Source organism: Lontra canadensis, unplaced genomic scaffold (genome assembly GCF_010015895.1).
Source record: "Lontra canadensis isolate GAN:19392208 unplaced genomic scaffold, GSC_riverotter_1.0 scaffold38, whole genome shotgun sequence".
Classification (NCBI taxonomy): Eukaryota; Metazoa; Chordata; class Mammalia; order Carnivora; family Mustelidae; genus Lontra; species Lontra canadensis.
In genome coordinates this window covers 4,472,599-4,493,229 of record NW_022631032.1, presented here as the reverse complement: position 1 = coordinate 4,493,229, position 20,631 = coordinate 4,472,599, and the positions used below count along the sequence as shown (strand labels likewise).

The window sequence follows — 20,631 nt, the reverse complement described above, 5'->3', positions numbered from 1 at the left end:
GTATGTAAATACTGAATCACTATGTTATACACCTGAAACTAATGTAGTATTCATTGTATGTCAGCTATAATTAAAAAAAGATTTAAAAAAACTATATGAATATTTCTCTTTATAATACATATAGCATGTTTATAATGACTATATAATCTTTTATTAGGAGGTAAGTAAACATTTACCAATTGAATTAGATAATTCTAGACATTTAGGTTGTTTCCAATTGCTCACTCTTTTAAATCCTTGATGAACATCTTTTTGCCCATAACACTCCATATATTGAATTATTCCCTAACAGAAGATTCTCCCAAAGTGGAAAGACTGGGTCAATGGAAATAAAATTCTTATGACTCTTAATGAGTACTGACAGATTTCAAAGGCTTTTTTAATTTACTCACCCACCCACAGTCCCTCATGAGAAGGACCTTTCCACCATGTTCTCATTAGCATTAGGTCTTGTTAATTTCAGAAGTGAAAAGAGTTTGGTTTGAATCATACCAATCACTAGATTGGTGAACGAAAGGACCCTGGTCTTTCAGCTCCAGTGTTGCCAAATGATACTGGTCATCCTTGTGCAGGGGTCATGCTAATCTTCCCCCTGTGGTTCCAATTTGAGTATCTGTGCTGCTGCAGGGAACACACCAAGTGATATTGGTCAACAGGCTACTCAGCCCTTCCGACCATCGTGTTTCCTCACTTATAACATGGCAACTATGAGATCTAACATGCTTATGGGCTTGAGGATGAAATAAGAATATATTCAAGATGCTTGGTCTCCAGATGGTTAGTCTCCCTTCCTCTTCAGCACTATGTGAGAATTAATATTTTCTGTATCATGGGTCTTCTTGCACTTTCTCCTCTGTCAGTCATCTGTGCATGTCCTTTATCCATGTATCTGTTGGGTTTTCAGTGTTGTTTTTTGTTTGTTCTTTGTGTTCTAAGTAAGCTCTACACCGAATACGGGGCTTGAACTTATGTCAAGATCAAGAGTTATGTGCTCTCCTGACTACACCAGCCAGACACCCTAGTTTTTGTTTTTTTTTTTTAAGTAATTGGTATGAGGTTTGGAGCATCAACATACGTATTAACCTCCTTCCATCGATCTGCTGTAAATCTGTCGTTCTCATTTGCTTTTTAAATATTTTTTTAAAGATTTTATTTATTTATTTGACAGAGAAATCACAAGCAGGCAGAGAGGCAGGCAGAGAGAGAGGAGGAAGCAGGCTCCCTGCTGAGCAGAGAGCCTGATGCGGGCTCGATCCCAGGATTCTGAGATCATGACTTGAGCCGAAGGCAGCGGCTTAACCCACTGAGCCACCCAGGCGCCCCTTAAATATTTTTCTTTATACCCTGTTCTTAGTTTGTATAACACCACTGTCCCTCTGTTAGCTAAGAATTGAGAGGTCTCTGATAACACTGTTTACATCAGATAAGGGGTCCCTTCTCTGAGATTTTAGAATTTTATGTAAACATATTCCAATGAATTAGCAGAACCTGCGGATAAATAAGGAAACTGTTGACCCAAATATTCAAGTGCTCTTGAGATTCTTTTGGTCTTTGGATCATCAGGCTTTGCAAGGGATACTTCGGAGATGGTGCTGATGGTGATTGCCCTGTTTGAGGCTGTCTGGCATCTTTGACCACCATTCCATGTGTGGGGGTCTCCTCCATCATGAGTCCTGGGTCTCCAAGGTAGAAGCCAAGACCTTGCTTACACAGCCTCTCTTGTCCCTGGGATGCAGGCCTCTGACATGGTGCCATCCCTCAGGGGCATGGGCACAAGACTCGTATTTACAAGACAGAAGTGAAAGGAAGCAGCACCAGATGGAGTCCTGTCTCTGGAAGGATGAGCAGCGAGGTGTCAGCCTCCTGCCTGGGGTCCGTGGTGGGAGCAGTGGGAGCAGCCAGGATGTCTTTGGTGGGGCACTCCCTCAGGGTGATGAGGCCGTTGTTCCTGTCTGGGGATCCTCTGAGTCCCTGCTGGAGTTTTGTGAGCCATCTGATAGCCTTTAAAAAAGCCAAAGGGAGTGGAGCCCCACCTCTGCAACTGAGAACCCCAACTAATACAGGAGATCGTTACAGTCAGGATTTAAGGCTCTTCATCTCTCCAAGAAAACAATAATAGCGCTTAGTGCCCACTGAGTGCCTACAATATGCCAGGAAAGGTGCTAGGCCGTGTGTGTGTGTGTGTGTGTGTGTGTGTACATATACACACATATCCTTCAACAATTCTGAAAATTATATATTTTTGTCCTCATCTTGTCATTTTTTATTTACATTTTTTAAAGATTTCATTTATTTATTTGAGAAAGAGTGAGCATGCGAGCAGGGGGAGGGGCAGAGAGAAGAAGCAGAGAATCTCGAGCAGACTCCACACCCAGCCTGGAGCCCAATGCGGGGCTTGATCCAAGGACCCTGAGATCATGACCTGAGCCGAAGCCAAGAGTCGGGATGCTTAACCGACTGAGCCACCCATGGGCCCCATCATCTTATTTTTTAAATTAATAATTTTATTGTTTTTATTAAAATGACTCATCCTTAGTAAATAAATTCAAGCAACATGGAAAAGCCTGAGGAGGAAGGGAACAGCCACCCACAATCCAGTGAGCAGTGTTAACACGTGGAGGATGCCATGGGAGACATCTCTGTCCACGCGTATAGACTGATGGAGAGAGAGGGGGTGGAGGTAGATAGATGGATAGGGATAACTGTATGAGATAATATGGATTCTTGTTTTCAAATGGAATAAGACATTTAGTTTAGTTTGTTTTTTTTTTTTAAGATTTTATTTACTTATTTGACAGAGAGAGAGAGATCACAAGCAGGCAGAGAGGCAGGAGCAGGGCGGGGGGAGGCAGGCTCCCTGATGAGCAGAGAGGCTGATGCGGGGCTCGATCCCAGGACCCTGGGACCATGACCTGAGCCGAAGGCAGAGGCTTTAACCCACTGAGCCACCCAGGTGCCCTAAGACATTTAGTTTTTAATTGGAATTAACAGAAGAAAAAATCAACTGGGGGTAAAAATGAAATGATTTCTAAACTTAAAAAAATAGCTTCTTTACTACAAGAGATACTATTTCTCAAAACATGCCTTCAAGAGAAAGGAAGCAAGTACAGGCCTACCTTACAGGTATTGCAGGTTCAGTTCCAAACCACTGTAATAAGGTGAGTATCAAATAACGTGAATATCACAATAACCCAGGGGCGCCTGGGTGGCTCAGTTGGTCGGGCAACTGCCTTCGGCTCAGGTCGTGATACTGGAGTCCCCAGGATCAAGCCTCCCATAGGGCTCCCTGCTCAGCGAGAAGTCTGTTTCTCCTTCTGACCCTACCCCCCACCATGCTTCTTCTTTCTCTCATTCTCTTTCTCCCAAATAAATAAATAAAATATTTAAAAAAATAAAGTGATTCAAACAGCTATTTTGGTTTCCCAGTGCATACAAAAGTTATGTTTATGCTATACTATAATCTATAAAGTGTGCAATACCATTATACCAAAAAAGTATACATACCTTAATTTAAAAATACGGTATGGCTAAGAAATGCTAACCAACATCTGAGCTTTCGGCAAGACATAATATTTCAGCTGGCAGAGGGTCTTGCCTTGATGTTGGTGGTTGCTGACTGATCAGGGAGGTGGCTGATACATCTCTGGCAGCTGTGGCCTTACACAATGTATATCCTTTTTTAAGATTTTTTTTATTGATTTGAGAGAGAAGAGGGGCAGAGCACAAAGGGAGTGGGAGTAGGAGAGGGAGAAACAGACTCCCCACTGAGCAGGGGGCCTGATGTGGGAATCGATCTCTGGACCCTGAGATCATGACCTGAGCCGAAGGCAGATGCCTAACTGACTGAGACACCCAGGTGCCCACAAAATGTATTTCTTAAATGATAAGACTTGACAATGGAAATTACTCCTTGATCTGTGTGCTCAGAATGGATGTTGTGTGAGCAGACAAGAAAACGGTGTGAATCTCCTTGGAGAGCTCTATCAGAGCTTTTGGGTGACCATGTGCATTGACAATGAGCAGTAGATATTTTGAGAGAAATCTTTTCTCTGAGCAGCAGCTCTCAATGGTAGGCTTAAGATAAGCACTAAACCACATTGTAAACAGATGCGCTGTCAGCCAGATTTCGTTGTTCCATTTATGAAGCACAGGGAGAGTAGATTTTGCACAATTCCTAAGGCCCTTAGGATTTTCAGAATGGTAAATGAACATGGGCTTCAACTTCAAGTCACCAGCTACATTAGCCCCTAATAAGAGAGCCAGCCTGTCCTTGGAAGCTTTGAAGCCAGGCACTGACTTCTCCTCTCTAGCTATGAATGTCCTTGATACATCTTCTTCCAACAGAAGGCTATTATGTCTGCACTGAAAATCTGTTGTTTAGTGTGGCCACCGTCATAGGTTATCTGAGCTCGACCTTCTGGAGAACTCGCTGCAGCTTCTCCATTAGCACCTGTTGCTTCCCCTTGCACTTTGATGTTACGGAGACAGCTTCCTTCCTTAACCCTCATGAACCCACCTCCGCTGGCTTCCAACTTTTTTTCTGCAACTTCCTCACATCTATCAGCCTTCCTAGAATTGAAGAGAGTTAGGGCTCTGTTCTGGATTAGGCTTTAGCTTAAGGGAATGTTGTGTGTGTTGACCTATCCAGACCACTCAAACTTTCTCCATATCAGCAGTAAGGCTGTGTCACTGTCTTATCATTCATGTGTTCACTGGAGTAGCATTTTTAATTTCCTTCAAGAATTCTTCCTTTGGGGGCACCTGGGTGGCTCAGTGGGTTAATCCTCTTCCTTTGGCTCAGGTCATGATCCCAGTGTCCTGGGATGGAACATTGCATCAGGCTCTCTGCTCATCAGGGAGCCTGCTTCCCCCTCTCTCTCTGCCTGCCTCTCTGCCTACTTGTGATCTGTCTCTGTCAAATAAATAAATAAAATATTAAAAAAAAAAGAACTCTTCCTTTATATTCATAACTTGGCTAATTCTTTGGTACAAGAGGCCTAGCTTTTGACATGCCTTCCTCATGAAGCTTAAATCATTTCTAGTTTTTGATTTAAAGAGAGAGACATGTAACTCTTCCTTTCTCTTGAACACTTAGAGGTCATTGTAGGGTTATTAGTTGGCCTAATTTCAATACTGTTGTATCTCAGGGAACAGGGAGGCCTGAGGACAGGGAGAGAGATGGGGAAACGGCCCATCAGGAATAGTTGGAACACATGCAATATTTATCAGTTAAATTTGCCATGTCATATGGGCAACTGTTCATGTTGCCTCCCAAATTATAATAGTAATATCAAAGATCACTGATCACGGATCACCATAACCAATATAATAATGAGAAAGTTCAAAGTACTGCAAAAATTGGGGTACCTAGGTGGCTCAGTCTGTGAAGTGTCTGTCTTCAGCTCGGGTTGTGGTCCCAGAGTTCTGGGATGGCATCCCACATGGGGCTCCCTGCTTGGTGGGGAGTCTGCTTCTCCCTCTCCCCGCTTGTTCTCACTCATTCAAATAAAAAATAAAATCTTTAAAATACTGCGAAAATTACCAAAGTGTGACAGAGACATGAAGTGTGCAAATGCTGTCGGGAAAATGGTGCCTATACCCTTGCTCGAAGCAGGACTGTCACAAATCTTCAGTTTGGAAAAAACACAGTATCTGCAGGGCACCTGGGTGGCTTAGTCAGTTGAGCTTCCGACTCTTGATTTTGGCTCAGGTCATGATCTGGGGGGATGGTGGGTAGTGGTGAGAGCAAGCTCCTCATCATGCTCTATGCTGGGGCGAGGAGCCTGCTTAAAATTCTCTTTCTGTCTCTAACTCTCCCTTTATCTCCCCCCCACCACCACTTGTGCTCTCTCTCACTCAACAAACAAAAATGCAATATCTGAATGTGCAATAAAGCAAAGTGCAATAAAATAACATATGTGTATTGTGCAAACCCCTGAGATACAATATTTTTAAAAACTTATTAACTTCAAACAGTATGGATTGATCTACCTGCTGCAAAAACTGAGGGGAAGAGCATCCCATTCTCCCACACTTACTATTTTGGTTACTGACATTATTTATGCTTTGTCAGGGTTTTGTAACATTTCTATTCTATTCCTAGATTTTAATTCTCTTTCTTCTGTCTTAGTTCTAAGCTAAACAGTTTCAATACTTACCCTCATGGCTTCTTCATTCCTATGTTCAGTATTTTGATTTTTCTCTTGGCGGGCAGGACTTCACCATGGAGCAATTTCTTGGGTGCTGGGTTCCTTAAAATCTTTCCTTTTAGACAATCTCTGCCTAGTTCTTTCATGAAGTGAGTAACTTTGTAGATATTGCTTCATTGCCCTCAAGCTTTGCATGTTGCTGTGAAGTCTGAGATTAGCTCGACTCTGTCCTGTTGAAAGGGACTTCCTTCTCATACTTGAGACTAACCCAGCTTTAAAAATAGGGAAAAAAGAGGGTTCCTGGGTGGCTCAGTGGGTTAAAGCCTCTGCCTTCGGCTCAAGTCATGATTCCAGGGTCCTGGGATGGAGCCCCACATCGGGCTCTCTGCTCAGCAGGGGCCTACCTCCCCCTCTCTCTCTGTCTACTTGTGATCTCTGTCAAATAAATAAATAAATATCTATCTTTAAAAAAATTAAATAAAAATGGGGAAAAAAATAACAAAAACAAAAACCAGAGGCAACTATGATGTGAGGGATGCTTTGTCAAGTCTTTAGCCTAGTGAGTATCTCATCCAAGCCCAGGAGATGTCTCTGAAGCCAGCAATCTTCTAAGAACTGCATGACTTGGCCTCTGTTTTGTACAACTACCGGGGACATTAGGAGACTTTGAGAAAAGTAACTCAGCCTCATAAGGCCTCAATTTCCTCTTTCATAAAATGACCCAGGTGGACGTGGTTCTCAGATTCAAAGGTGTTAAAAACAAAACAAAGCAAAAAAACTAGTGATATGTCCCAGACTTGTAATGTGGACACACACACACACACACACACATACACAGAAGGAAGGAAGGGAAGAAGGGAAAGGAAAGGAAAGTTAAGAAAAGGAAAGTTAAGAAAAGGAAAGTTAAGGAAAGACAAATTAAGGAAAGGAAAGTTAAGGAAAGGGAAGGGAAAGGGGAAGGAGGGAGGGAGGGAAGAAAGGGAAGGAGTGAGGGAGTGAAGGAGGAAAAGAACTACCATCTGCTATCACCACTGTTTCATAAAATAAAGGACATTTTTATAACTAAAATCAAGTAAAAAAGACAGTATCTCTTAAAGACATTGCATTTAAGTTGAATAAATTTAGTTTTTTGAAAAACTGACCACTTATTTCATGCATTTGGCCTCAGCCCAGCAATGACTTTTCCTGGCCCAGCCCCTCTCAAAAAGAAGGTTTTGTAAGCCACAAGTCATGATGACCTCACTGCCTTGCTCTCCAGGTCACACCTGTGAGCAAAGGTGAACCTGTTCTTATTTTCCCAGGTTATGATGACTATACCCCAGTCCCTTGGTCTTTAGAAAGGAATCAGTCTCAATGTGAAATGTGAACCAACCAATAAGGAAGTAAAAAAGAAGATAATTCTGTGGTTGGGGTGATGGTGTGAATAGATAAGGAAGACAGAACTTTTTCCTCAATTTCCTTAGTCATCACTGGGCTATATATAGATCAAGTTCCCCATGGAGTATAACATTATAGTGTATTGCTCAAAATAACTTTTGCCTTATTGATATAGTAATAATGCCTTCCAGTGGGACTTGGCAACTGTGAAGTAAGCGGGAGGGAGAGACAGAGGAACAAATATTCTAGTTGTATACAAACAAGGCATTGATCTCAAGTATGCCTACCAGGGAGCTTGTAACCCACACCTATTCAATGTTGGCTTCAACCCAGGCTAGAGCTAAATGAAGGATCTTATTCTTTAGATATACTTGAGAGACATCCTATCATTTAACCTCTCCCCATACCTCTGAATTAGGATCTTAGTATTTCTCTTTTATAGGGGAGGAAACTAATGATCAGAACAGTAAAGAAATTCACCAAGATATCACAGATGGGGCACCTGGGTGGCTCAGTTGGTTGGGTTTCTGCCTTTGGCTCAGGTCATGATCCTGGGGTCCTGGGATCAAGCCCTGCCTTGGGCTCCCTGCTCAGTGTGTGGGGGGTGTCTGCTTCTCCCTCTGCCCCTCCCCCCTTTTGTGCAAACACTATCTCTCTCTCTCAAATACATAAATAAAATCTTTAAGAAAAAACATCTCATAGCTAATAAGCTCTTTCAAACCTACGTCATTCTAGTTCAAAACTCATTTATATCACAAAGCTTCAGCAGCAGGCTTAGAAAATATTAGCCGCTATTTAATGTTTCTAATGTGACTTTTTTTTAAAAGATTTTATTTATTTATTTGACAGAGAGAGAGAGATCGTAAGTAGGCAGAGAGGCAGGCAGAGAGAGAGAGGAGGAAGCAGGCTCCCTGCTGAGCAGAGAGCCTGATGTAGGACTCAATCCCAGGACCCTGAGATCATGACCTGAGCTGAAGGCAGAGGCTTAACCCACTGAGCCACCCAGGCGCCCTCTAATGTGACTTCTTATCAAAACAAAACAGCAGCAACAAAAACCCCAACCAAACAAACCTAAAATCACTTCGTTGGAGAATTTCAATGATAATCGTTACTGTTCCAAGGCATTGAACTAGGAACCAAGCCATTCATATAAGCTACAGTTAGACTAGTGTTAATTCTAGAGCGCTGCGCTAGTCAGGATGGACCGAGTGATGCTGCGGCAGGCGACTCCTCAATCTCAGAGCCTTAATTAACAAAACAACAGGATGTTTCCAAGCCCAGGGAGCCAGGGTCCCATGCCAACAACAGTGGCTCCGTCTCAACATGTACTTCCATGATTGCGGAGGCGAGAGAAGTGAACCTCACACATTGGCTCTTAAAGTGTCATCCCGGAAGGGATACATTTCACTTCTGTTCATGTTTCTTTGGCCAAAGCAAGTCCTGTAGCCGTATTTCACAAGAGGTGGGGAAGTACATGCTACCTTGTGCCTGGAAGGAGGAAAGCTGGACATTTCCTTAGTGAACCACAGAAATCTTCCTCCCCACCTCTAGGGAACCACTCATCTGTTTCCTGTCCCCACAGTTTTATCTTTTCCAGAATGTAATATAGATGGCATTACCCAGTATGAAGGCTTTTACATCTGGCTCTTTTTACTTAGCGCCTGGTTCTGAGACCAAAGCAGGGGCTTGCCTCCTGCGGTGGTTTGTTCCTTTTCTTTGCTGAGTACTAGTCCACTGTACCCTCGTTCCCCAGCTCATCAGGTGAGGGGCTTCCTAGCACATCTTTAAAGTGTTTCACCTAGGGGTTCCTGGGTGGCTCGGGCTCTCTGCTCAGCAGGGAGCCTGCTTCCCTTCCTCTCTCTCTGCCTGCCTCTCTGCCCACTTGTGATCTCTGCCTGTCAAATAAATAAATAAAATCTTTAAAAAAATAATAAAGTGTTTCATCTACAAATGCCTGCTTGGGCTTTGCTACAAGAGATCCTTGCTAAGTGTTCCTGTTCAGTTACACGTCATAGTTGTGCACACGCTTGCTATCGGGGAGTCACCAGTCTGCAGCTCCTAGAGTGACTGAGTCCCTAGGACCTTCAACTTCAGTGTATTTCTTCTGTTGCAATGGTTCGTCTTCTCACTCACTCATTCTGTTTTAGCAAATGCCTGTTAGGTGGCATTTGAACATCTAATGTTCAACAGGACAGTCTTAATTCCCACCCTTACAGATATCCAATTTTGGGCTCATTAACCCCTTTGTTATATGGGGAGCAGGAGGAGAGGAGGGAAGGGGTAAATGACAGCAAGTCCAAGGTCTTTGGGGCCAGTTACTAGTGAATCAGCATGGAGATAACATTAACTCTGCAGTTGTCTTTCTTTGGGTGACAGGAGTTCCCTACTGTAGAGAACCAATATCTTCTCTTGGTGTTGCATTTCTTTGCTTACAGAGTCTTCTCACATGATTCTCCCTTTTAATCCTCACAACTCTGCAAGGCAGTCATTATTATCTCTGCTTTAGGGATCAGGACTCTGAGGCTCAGAGAGCTGAGCAACACCTTCCGCCCGAGATCATGATCTGGGAAAACAGCCATGAAATTTAGAGAATGTCTCATACCAGAGGTTGGAGCCCAGGCCCTGCAGTGGTGCTGTAAGTTTTTACAAGGTAAATAAAAAATCAATAAATATCTTTATTCTTGTCATCTCTCTCTTTTTTTTTAAAGATTTATTTATTTATTTGACAGTGAGAGAGATCACAAGTAGGCAGAGAGGCAGGCAGAGAGAGGAGAAAGCAGGCTCCCTGCTGAGCAGAGAGCCCCCTGTGGGGCTCCATGCCAGGACCCTGGGATCATGACCTGAGCCGAAGGCAGAGGTTTTAACCCACTCAGCCACCCAGACACTCCTCTCTCCCTTCTTCTTAAAGATTTTATTTATTTATTTATTTTAGAGAGAAAGAAGCTACATGGGGTGAGTCAGGGTGGGGCAGAGGGGGAAGGAGAGAGAGAGAATCCCAAGCAGGCTCCATGCTGAGTGCGAGCCTAACACAGAACTCAATCTTGCAACCCTGAGATCATGACCGGAGTCAAAATCAAGAGTCAGGACACTTAACTGACTGAGTCATTCCGGAGCCCCCAGCATCCCTCTTCTATCTTCCTGAAGTTCATGCTTGCTACATCAGATGGCTATAGGATGCCACAACCCAGTTCTGGGGATTCAGAGCTGTCTTGGCCATCCAGGATCCAATACACAAGGACTGTGGTCTACACCCCTTATTTTTTGTCATTTTCTAAGCAACTGGAAAAACTCAGTGTGCATTGATGAAGTCCTTTAAGTCCAAGAGTCTAAAAATATTTTTTAGATCTTTGCTTACTGGCGAATCAAATCTGGTCAGATGCACAAGTAGGACAAGCACTCTGGCCAGCTTGTCAGTGGACAGCAAAAGACCCACTGTTAGGTCCTAAGACAATACCACGGGTGAGTGGGTCTGGAAATGCTCTGATGTCCCGCTGAGGTGGGTAGGAGAACGAGAGGGGTCAGTTCTGGGGTCCTGTTGAAATCTCCATTGGGACGGGCTAAGAAAGCTGAGTTTAGGGGGAGCTGGGTCAGGATAGGAGAGTGCTGCTGGTCATGCCCACTCCGAGCTATCTGATGGACTGCTACCCTGATCTAATGTGCCCAAAGGTCACCCTCAGGCACCAAGCCGACAAGGTTAGCCTCTCCTAGTGACCAAGGTTTCCATCATACAGCATCTGAGAGGCTCACCATCCCTGCCATGAGAGGAACTGAAGGAAGCAAATAATTAATGAACATCTATCTAGCCAGGCAGCCATATTCGCGGGTCAGCATGAGTCTATGTCTCATGGTCTGCTCTCTTCATGTTCCACAGATTCTCCTGGCCATGGAGCACAGACATGCTTGCTTCCTGCCCCTTCCCGTTCAAGATGTGAAAAGGTAGCCTGGGATGGTTGCAGGGGAGGCATTCAGGAGGAAATATTGAACATGTGAACTGGTTATCTATTCTCCAATCCATAGAAAGGAAAGCAAACACCAGCAGGTGTTATACACCTGAGTCAGGCTTTTTTATCATTTAGGTCAGTGTGTCCATCCATCCACCCATCATCAAAAGTGAATTTCCTCACTGAGCTGGGTACTGAGGATCCAGAAATAACTCAGTCCCTATGTTTGCCACACAGGAGTTTCCTGAAGAGTTCCACTGTTAATTTGTGAAAGGTAACCTGCTGCCCTCTGTTTGCTTGTTATTATGAGAAAAACGCACAGTGAAAATGATATTCATTTTATTGCATCATTTACTGACTAGAACGCCAGACTTAAAGTAGATATAAGTATAAAAATAACCAGATTCTTACAAATAATACTTTGCTGCTACAGTACTGAATAATTAGTGGAGGTGGCAATTATAATACAACTTTAAATAACATTCTCATAATGGTTTTAACACAATCGACCAGGGATTTAAGGTTTAAAGGTTTGCAAAAAGAAATTCGGGACAATGTGAAAACTCAAGAAGTTCACATTCCAGCAACATGCTTCTTTTAACCATAAGTCCAACAACACAAACATTAATGAAACTCACAGCAACCTAGGATGAAAGACCTTCTGTTTTTGAAGAAACGGGCCAAGGTAATACAGAAATCTGGGTTAGTTTCCCGGATAGACTGGTTCCCTCCCACCCCCGTCTGGTCCCATCCTTCCTAGGTAAGAACTCTGCACCTGCATTGCATGTCCTAAAAAAAAACAAAAAACAAAAAACAAAAAACCCGAAAAACAAACAAACAAAAAAACCCCACCAGAATCTAGTAGGCAAATCCTTTGAAATGTCCTGTTAAAAAATGCGGAGGGGACAAAGCTGGTGTAAGATCTCTGTTTATAGACCTAAATTGTCCCCTTGGGTTTCACAGGCTTTTTTGTGAACAGTTGCCAGCAAACAGGATGGATTATAACATTATGAAAAGATACTTTAGCACAACAAATTGACTGGCATATAATGCTTTGATATTTCTAGTCTTTTAACCAGTCTCCTTCTCTGGGGATTTCAGAAAAGAAAAAAAGAACACACACTCAAAGGACAACTCTACAAAACCCTATCTGTTTCCATAAATGCACACAAGAACCTCAGAAAGATCCTTGGTCAGGAAGGAGGAAATGACACGTCCTTTCTAATCCCCACAAAAGTCTTCCCATAGAAAAAATATCTCTGATGTGAAGGGCAGTTTTAAAGAAGACAGAGAATACTGAAATACTGAACTTTGCATTCTTCCTGTCTCCAAACAAGTGTTCTCGTTTTGAAATCAGGGTATCTTAGAACAATGGGTCTGAACCCGACTTTGGAGCATGCTGGGCTAAACTAAGCCAGAAACAACTAGAATGCTCGGCTTTAGCTTCTTCAGGCTAAGTTCCCAGGGTTACCGTGTATTCGGGTCCTTGGCCAGTGGGCAAGATAGCTTCACGGAGACCCCACAAAGCCACACGCGTGGTATGTCCCTCAGAGGTGCTCTGGGAACTTCCACATCTGAATAAATACCATCCTTCAGAAACATTTTCTTAGGCAGCCGTCCAGCCCTGCAAAGATGCTGCCCTTCTGTCTGGACCAACTTTAGGAATTACCTCTTCGAGAACTTAATAGTCACATCTTTGTTTAGAATTCCAAATGCTAGCAGCCAGCTCGATTACCCTCTCCATTCAACATACTTGGCTCTAAATGAGTTAGCTGCTTCTGAAAACAAATTTTCGTCCAAGGAAGAAGATTTGTCAGCATTTAAGACATTCAACTGAATATGTTCACGACTCTGATCACATTCACAAAAATATGCCTCTAATACGTGGGAGCCACAGCCTTCCCGCGGATACAAGGCAAAATGGCCCTCAGCAGGCATCGAAGTCTGGCTGTGTTTGCCAGAAACCCGGGTCATCACCTCACCCTTCCTACGCCCCAAGCCACGTACCAGTACACTTCTCGCTAAACACAAGTCAGCCACTCTTAACCTCACGTGTCCAAGAAATGGATGCAATTACATGCAATGAACCCAAAAGGACTTTTTCAAAAAGGAATCAACATTATTTTGGTTTTTTTTTGTGTTTTTTTTTTTTTTTTTTTTGCATTTCATGTCATTAGTTCAGTTAATGCTTAATAATATTAAGGTTCTTAAAAAAAAAAGTATATTATAAGCCCACTGTCTCCTGCCCTCTTTGACATGTAAGGTCCATTTGGATGGTGAGGCATTCACAGGAAGGCAAGGCAGGGAGAGGGGTTTGAATCCTGGCTCTCTAAGGCAAGATATTCACTCTCTCTAGAAGTTCACGTGTGCAAGAAACGGACACTCACGCACGCTTCACCAGGGTGTGGTGAGGCCAAGGGCTTTGCACAGAGCTGGGTCATGGTGGGAACACCAGAGATTCGGGTCACAACAGGTAGACTTCGTCAATTCTCTCCAGGGCCCTGGGCTGGCTCGTGGGGCCAAGAGGAAAAGACAGGAGAAAGAGCCGCCCCCCCGCCCAGCTTAAACAAACCCACAGTAGCCAGGAGGCTGGCAGGTAACCCCCACCCCCCATCCTGCTCTGAGGCACTGCCCGGCCCTCTAGAAGTTGAAGCCTCTCATGAGCAGTGAAGTGTCCCTTTTCCCTTCCACCTTCCCCTAGCTGTGGGGCCCCAATGAAGCAGGACCGTGGCATTTCTATGGGCACGAATCGCACATTCCAGGTGCAGGGGAAGGCATGGAGCACCCATGCTGGAGCTGAGGGCTTCTGCTCCCCAGGGGCACACCCTACCCTGTCTCTCCAGTCCAGAGGCTGCTGCTGTCCCACTGCTTGTTTGCCCTCCGCCCAGGCAGGACCCTCTGGGAGGTACTGAACCCCAAGCAGATGTGCAGCCGGCCTCTCCCTTCCTCATTCAGGGTGGGCAGCCAACGTCTAACTGCAGAGCAGTCATGCTGGTTTTCATGCCTTGTTAGACCCTTGTGCTCTTGAGACAGCCCCTCCCCAACCCCACAGCCTCCTAGCAAGGAGATACCTTTGAACCTCACATCGTTGGAGGCCTCCTTTTTTCACAGTAAAAGAAAAACAACATTCTTAATCCACTTCACACGCACCAAACCTACTCACAAGAAAGCACTCTTGGAACTCACAGGACACTCTTCTGGACATCAGCATTCTTAAGAATGCTTTTGAGACAAAACACTTAACTTTGTGTAGCTTATAGCTTCTGGTCCTGACACAGGAGATGATCTGTCAGCTGAGACAGCATAGGACACCTTTAGCTGAGAATGCCTGGGAACAGCCCCCCCCCCCCACACACACCCCACCATGCCTCTGGGTTCTGGGGATAAGCAAGGATCTGCATCAAGAGCCAGGAAGCAAGGTCACCTCACCAGGGAGGCAAGTCGTTGACCCAGGTGAGCAGAGGGCAGGAGCTCGGAGCTCTCCAGTTAGATGTGAGACCAGGGGGCATGAAGGCCCTTTGGTTCCCCAGAAAGAGGCAAGACCCAGAGATTTCAGAAAGGTGATGCCCTGAAATTTGAAGCTGGCATCCGCTGACGACAAGAGAATTTGTATCTCAGGAGATGAGTCCAATGTAATGACTAAAAAGCGTCACACCTGACTTGTGTTCCTGCTGCCAGCAGGGTGATGGTGGCTTGTGGAGACCAGGGGACACAAAAGTTGACACTTAGAACGCTAAGGGTGAGGATTACAGAACAGTAAGGGTGAGATAGACTCTGAAGAGACGAGAGAACTCTGAAGAAACAACCATGCCCAGGACAGAACTGTCCCCAAAGGCTAGACCGCTTCCAGAAATGTAGCTCCTGAGCTCCAGGCTTCAGGGTGGGAACACTTCTCTGACCACTGTGTTCTCCTTACTTCATCCCAAACCAGGATGTGCCAAAAGCACATGGCGGGAATAATCGCAGTTCCACAAGGAGCAGGTAAAGACACCGCGCCCTGGGGGTGCCCCTTCCCCCACAGGACCCAAGTCACAGGCATAATAAATAAGACACACAGCATTTTCTTCCCAAAGGCAAACTCTCAACGCCTAAACTGGCCGGAAGTCTTTAGTTCTCCGACGCTGACTGAAACTACCATGTTTCTGGAGGGAACTCTGTAGTAGTATAAAGAGGGACGAATTACTGCAGGAGAGAAAATAAGTTATTTCTTCAGTGAATAAACAGCTTTGAGCCCTTAGTTGAAAGAGGACACTGAGTTTGTGGGCAAGATCCCGGATAGGGTCACAGAAGCCGCCCCAGAAGGGAAGCAGACTCACGGATGTGTGGCTCCATCCCAGCTCCCGGGTCTTCCTCAGGAACCCACACAGGCTTCCCAAAGCACGAGGGTTTCAGGAAGTGGACCGTGCCGGGTCAGTCCAGTCCTCCGGCCACATCTGGGTGCTTCTCCCTCAGTGGCGGAATTCCCGCTCAGGCCCAGTCTGCATTCGGCTTCCCATTTCTACTACACAGACATAACAGCTTCGGCCTCCGTGGGGGAGGACAGAGTCCTGAGTCCCGCGCCGGCACCAGGCACTGCCCTCAGGAAAGAGAAGCCCCCCCCCGCCCTCCACCCTGGCCCTGGGCTCTGGGACTCTCTGGGCCTCCTCCCCACAGCGCCCCGCCTCCCTACCGGCAGCGGGAGGCCTCTAATTAAAAGCAAATGCAACTTGTCTTGCCCTGATGCAGACTTGTTTGAAAAAGGGAGGATTAACTGTGGAGGGAAAAAAGAAATAATCTTAAATAAATGTCACCTTGACTACAAAATGGAGTGTGTGCTATGCCTCGAACAGTTCAGTTCCTCATTTTGAGGGTTGGGATGGAAACTGCAGAAGACCTAGAACCTACTAAAAATACTGTGTGCTCACCTGCAGCATCTCCAAACCTTAGTGGTATGTTCATCTGTGGTTTAGCATGTAGATACCGGGCAGGGGAACCACGAAAGAGCCTGTACTTTGCAGTAAATTAATCACCAGATCGAGGCCTATGGGAGTGTCTGAGGAAAAGAGGCCTTCTTTTTGGAACAGTCTTGGAAAAAATCCAAAAGGAGACCTCCCTATCCAATTGACTAAAGTGCAAACTAAGGAAAGACTGGGTCCTGGCGAAGGTGCCTGAAGACATGCCCTGGTTAAGAGTCAACCCGTGGCCCATGACCCATGGCCGGTGGCCCCGAGGTGGCTGCCGCATTTGGGGACACCCGGGACTGGCCCCTGTTCATGTTCACAGTAAGGCAAAGGTGCCCAAGGAGCAGTCCTCAGTTCCACGTCCCGGATCTGTCTGTCCCCTTCCCCTGTGGTCACTCCCCTCACGCCTGTCCTGCTGCTTTCTGCTTGCCACAGGAGTGTGGCTCCATGAGTCCTGGGAGCAGCCCGTGAGCACGCTGGCCCCCCTGGCGCAGTCCTCTGAGTGTGGAGGGCCCACAACTTGCTCAGAGTGCTGGGCCGGCTGTCTCTCTTCCGCACTTAGAAGTAGTCTCTTCTCCTGCTCTCATCACTGATGAAAGATGGGTTATACTGTCCAGGGAAAATGCACGAGTGCCGTGACCCCGGCAGTCCAGTGTACGCCGGGTAGAGTCCATTGCGTTCAAGTTCAGGATTTCTTACGCTTGTGGGCTGGTGGCCAGAGAGAAGAGAAGAGAAGTGCATTTATTATTCATGGATTTAAATTTAATGTGTTTTTTTTCCCTTTGGAAAAAAAAAAAAAAAGAGAAGAAAAAAGAACGCTATGTTTTAATAAACCCAAGAGGGAGGCAGCTAACTCTAGTGGAGCAGGGTCTGACCTAGAAGTCAGGACCTCCCAGGCCCTCTCTTTGTGGAGCCTGGCATCCCTTTTTCAAAGGCGATTTTCAAAGGCATCCATATATTCAAAGGAGATTTTAAAAAGTGGAGCCTGGCATCCCTTTTTTTTTCTATCCCTTTTTTTCCATTTGAAAAAGTGGAGCCTGGGCGCCTGGGTGGCTCAGTCGGTTGAGCGGCTGCCTTCAGCTCAGGTCATGATCCCGGACTTCCAGGATCAAGTCCCGCATCGGGCTCCTGGCTCCTTGGGGAGTCTGCTTCTCCCTCTGACCGTCTCCTCTCTCATGCTCTCTCTCATTCATTTTCTCTCAAATAAATAAATAAAATCTTAAAAAAAAAAAAAAAAGTGGAGCCTGGCATCCCTTTTTCAAAGGAGATTTTCAAAGGCATCCATATTTTCAAAGGAGATTTAAAAAAGTGATCAAGGGCAGCCCAGCAATTTTAGACCAATATAGGAAAAGACCTGGGCTAATTATCCTAATTATCATAAAGATTCATTATTACCTGATTATCATCTTGACATTAAAAAAAAGTGTCTTTCTTGCAGAGCACAGCACTAAGGTCCCTGCCACAAACAGAGAACTGACTTTTGCAAGGTCGTAGGACTGCCTATAAAAGGTGGCGTCAGGACCCCAGAGTGGGAGGCCATCAGCAACAGGCAGCCGTCTCTGACCAGATCCCAGCAGAGGCCATGGCTCCCTAGCTGACGTGCAAAAGTAGCTCACAGGGAAACGACACAGCTACTTTGAGGAGGCCCTCAATGAGGCCACCAGGAGAAAATGCTTGCCCGGCAGAAAGAAAACACTAGAGACAGCATATAATGAACATGGATCCTAGGAGTGCCCGAGGTACACCTGAGGCCACTGTGAGAGATAGCCTTCTCACTCAGGGGACAGCTTCATACCATAAGCGTAGGCTCTACAGACTGCTCAGCCCATTTCTGAAAGGAAGATGGAGCTGGTTTAAGTTCTTGATTATTTCTACTTCAGGCAACTCTTGCGCTAACTCCACGGAAGCACACCGGGGTTGGTCCTCTGGTGCCCTGGGTCTGTGTCCCTATGCGATTTCGCCAGGCACGGGGGAAGAGTCCCTGGCAAACGGAGTGAGGGTGCAGGCACACCTGCTCGGGCTGCAGACAGCTGCAGACACCTGCCTGCCCTGAGAGGAACAGGGCTTCCCACATGGAGAACACAGCCAAGCACTTGTGCGGAAACATTAACACTTAACCCCAGCTCGAAGTTTGTGTCTGCGTCTATCTTTTCCCTTATTTCTTCTTCTTCTTCTTCTTCTTTTTTTTTTTTTAAAGATTTTATTCACATATTTGACAGACAGAGATCGCAAGTAGGCAGAGGGGCAGGCAGACGGAGAGGGGGAAGCAGGCTCCCTGCTGAGCAGAGAGCCCGATGTAGGGCTTCATCCCAGGACCCTGAGATGATGACCTGAGCCGAAGGCAGAAGCTTAACCCACTGAGCCACCCAGGTGCCCTCTTACTTCTTCTTGTTCTTCCCCCAGTTTCAAGTTTTCCAAAGGGTCCAATGGAAACAACAGCTTCCTTAGCATGAACCTCTCCCATCCAAAGTCTGAACCCTCAGGGTTCATCCCCATAGCAACTAGAGGGGTTGTAACTTCTGTCACAGCGCTATTAAGTCCCCACGGGGCAAGGTTCCACATTTATTGCTACCTCAAAGAGGTGCACGTGGAATGAGAAGTCACCTACGTCTGTTTACTTCCCAGCTCAGACAGCCCCATTTGTGTTTGCCACGTTACATGAAATGAAACGGGCAGGGCACGGGTTATCCGAGGTGGGACAGAAGGAGCCAGAGCTCCCGGGGGTCTACCGTCTTCCCAGATGATGCCGTCCAGGACTGGATGGGGCCCACTGTTGAAGACTCACTGAGTGAACATCTCCTAAAACTCTGAGAAGTGCTGCTGGGGAGGCCACTGGAGTGTTCTCTGGAGTGTTCCCAATCCCACAAGCACAGGAGGAAAAGTGGGGCAGACAAGGGATGAAAATGTGAGGGCCACAGCCTAAATACAACAAATTCTTTCTGCTCACTTTCAGTTTCCAATCTTATAACTCAAAAGCAAATTTGGTCCCAGGAAGGATTATCGCTACAATCCCATAAAAGTAATGAGCTCGGTCGGGGGAAGTAGCCTTCATGATCTTGATGTCAAAACTAACAAATACCATGCAAACAGATTGTAAGTGAGTTGTATATTAAATTATATAAATAAGAGGCTCAGGCCACCATTCTCTTTAACCCTTAAGCAGCTGAAGTTATCTTTGTTTTACCACAAAACACAATCCCTGTACTTTCCAGAGGGGATCAGAGCCTGAGCTGTCCCGGGCACAGAGATACGCACCGAGTAATACACATCCGTCATCTGGAGGAGATTTTTAGTACTTCCGTTCTCGTGCATTTCAATAGCTTCTCGGCCCCATTCTTGTGAGCGAGGGTTTTTGGGGTACTCAGCATATGGGGACATTTGGAAATCTCCACTTTTGAAGATGAGTTTGCTTATGTCATTTTTACTCTTTCTGTGGAATGGAAAATAGTTGATGATTTAAATAAACAAGTTCTGTAAAGAAATATCTATGAAAGCATGTTTTTATTATTTTAGAAGGTAGTTTAGACGGAAAGCTACCATTACATTCTTTTATAAATGCCCACTGAAGAAATGGCATTATTGTTATATTTTGCCTAAAACAAATAAAAAGGCAATTAGATGCAAAAAAAAAAAAAATTGCAAAAAGATCTTCCAACTGGAAGGGACAGGTTACCATGGGCAGAGGATGAACAGCTATCTATAGTGAAGCAGTCTTCTCCAGGGGACTGAGGTCACTGCATCTTGGGGGCAGTCAGGGAAATCAGAGTCATGAATTCCCAGAATGCTGGAGCCAAAGGGTCTTTAGGATTCTTTAATCCTATGGTTCTAAACCTGCCTGAGGACCAGGATATACACGGAAATCTGTAGGTTTCACCAAAATTTATTAAGAGATGGGCTCTGGGGACGGGACAGCTCTGGCTTTGTGAAAAAATAAGACTTGTTGTTCCCTAGGTTACGTTTTGCTACTAATGAAGCTGGGATAAGGTGCAGGCCTCCTGCAGCACCAGCCAGGGCCCTTTTACCCCATGAAGCTACTCCACTGACCATAAAACCAGGCTCTCTCATTTGCAAAAATGCCCATCTGTTTATATTAGCTTCACACATTCTCATTTCAGCAGGTCAGGGAAAGCCCAGGACAAGCTCCCCTACTTGTCAGGGTTCCCTGGCTGGAAATGGTGGAAATATGTGTGATTTACCTATGGAATGGGCCTAGGAGCAGACATT

The 20,631-nt window shown here is 45.4% G+C and overlaps 1 protein-coding gene and 1 non-coding gene across 2 annotated transcripts in view; both read right to left on the bottom strand.

The window, feature by feature from the left end:
- Nucleotides 1-527: 527 nt before the first annotated feature.
- LOC116874808 lies at nucleotides 528-634 on the bottom strand. Its single transcript, XR_004384068.1, has one exon. It is a non-coding gene; the product is annotated as a U6 spliceosomal RNA (small nuclear RNA).
- A 15,442-nt stretch (nucleotides 635-16,076) lies between these two features.
- The window catches only part of HEG1 (heart development protein with EGF like domains 1), an 85,361-nt gene continuing 80,806 nt past the window's right edge, over nucleotides 16,077-20,631 (bottom strand). The window contains exons 17-18 of the mRNA XM_032869448.1: nucleotides 19,663-19,837; nucleotides 16,077-17,115 (exon numbers count right to left, since the gene is read on the bottom strand). Coding sequence (XP_032725339.1) covers nucleotides 16,966-17,115; nucleotides 19,663-19,837 — 325 coding nt within the window. The 3' untranslated portion in view covers nucleotides 16,077-16,965. The remainder of the gene's footprint in view (nucleotides 17,116-19,662; nucleotides 19,838-20,631) is intronic.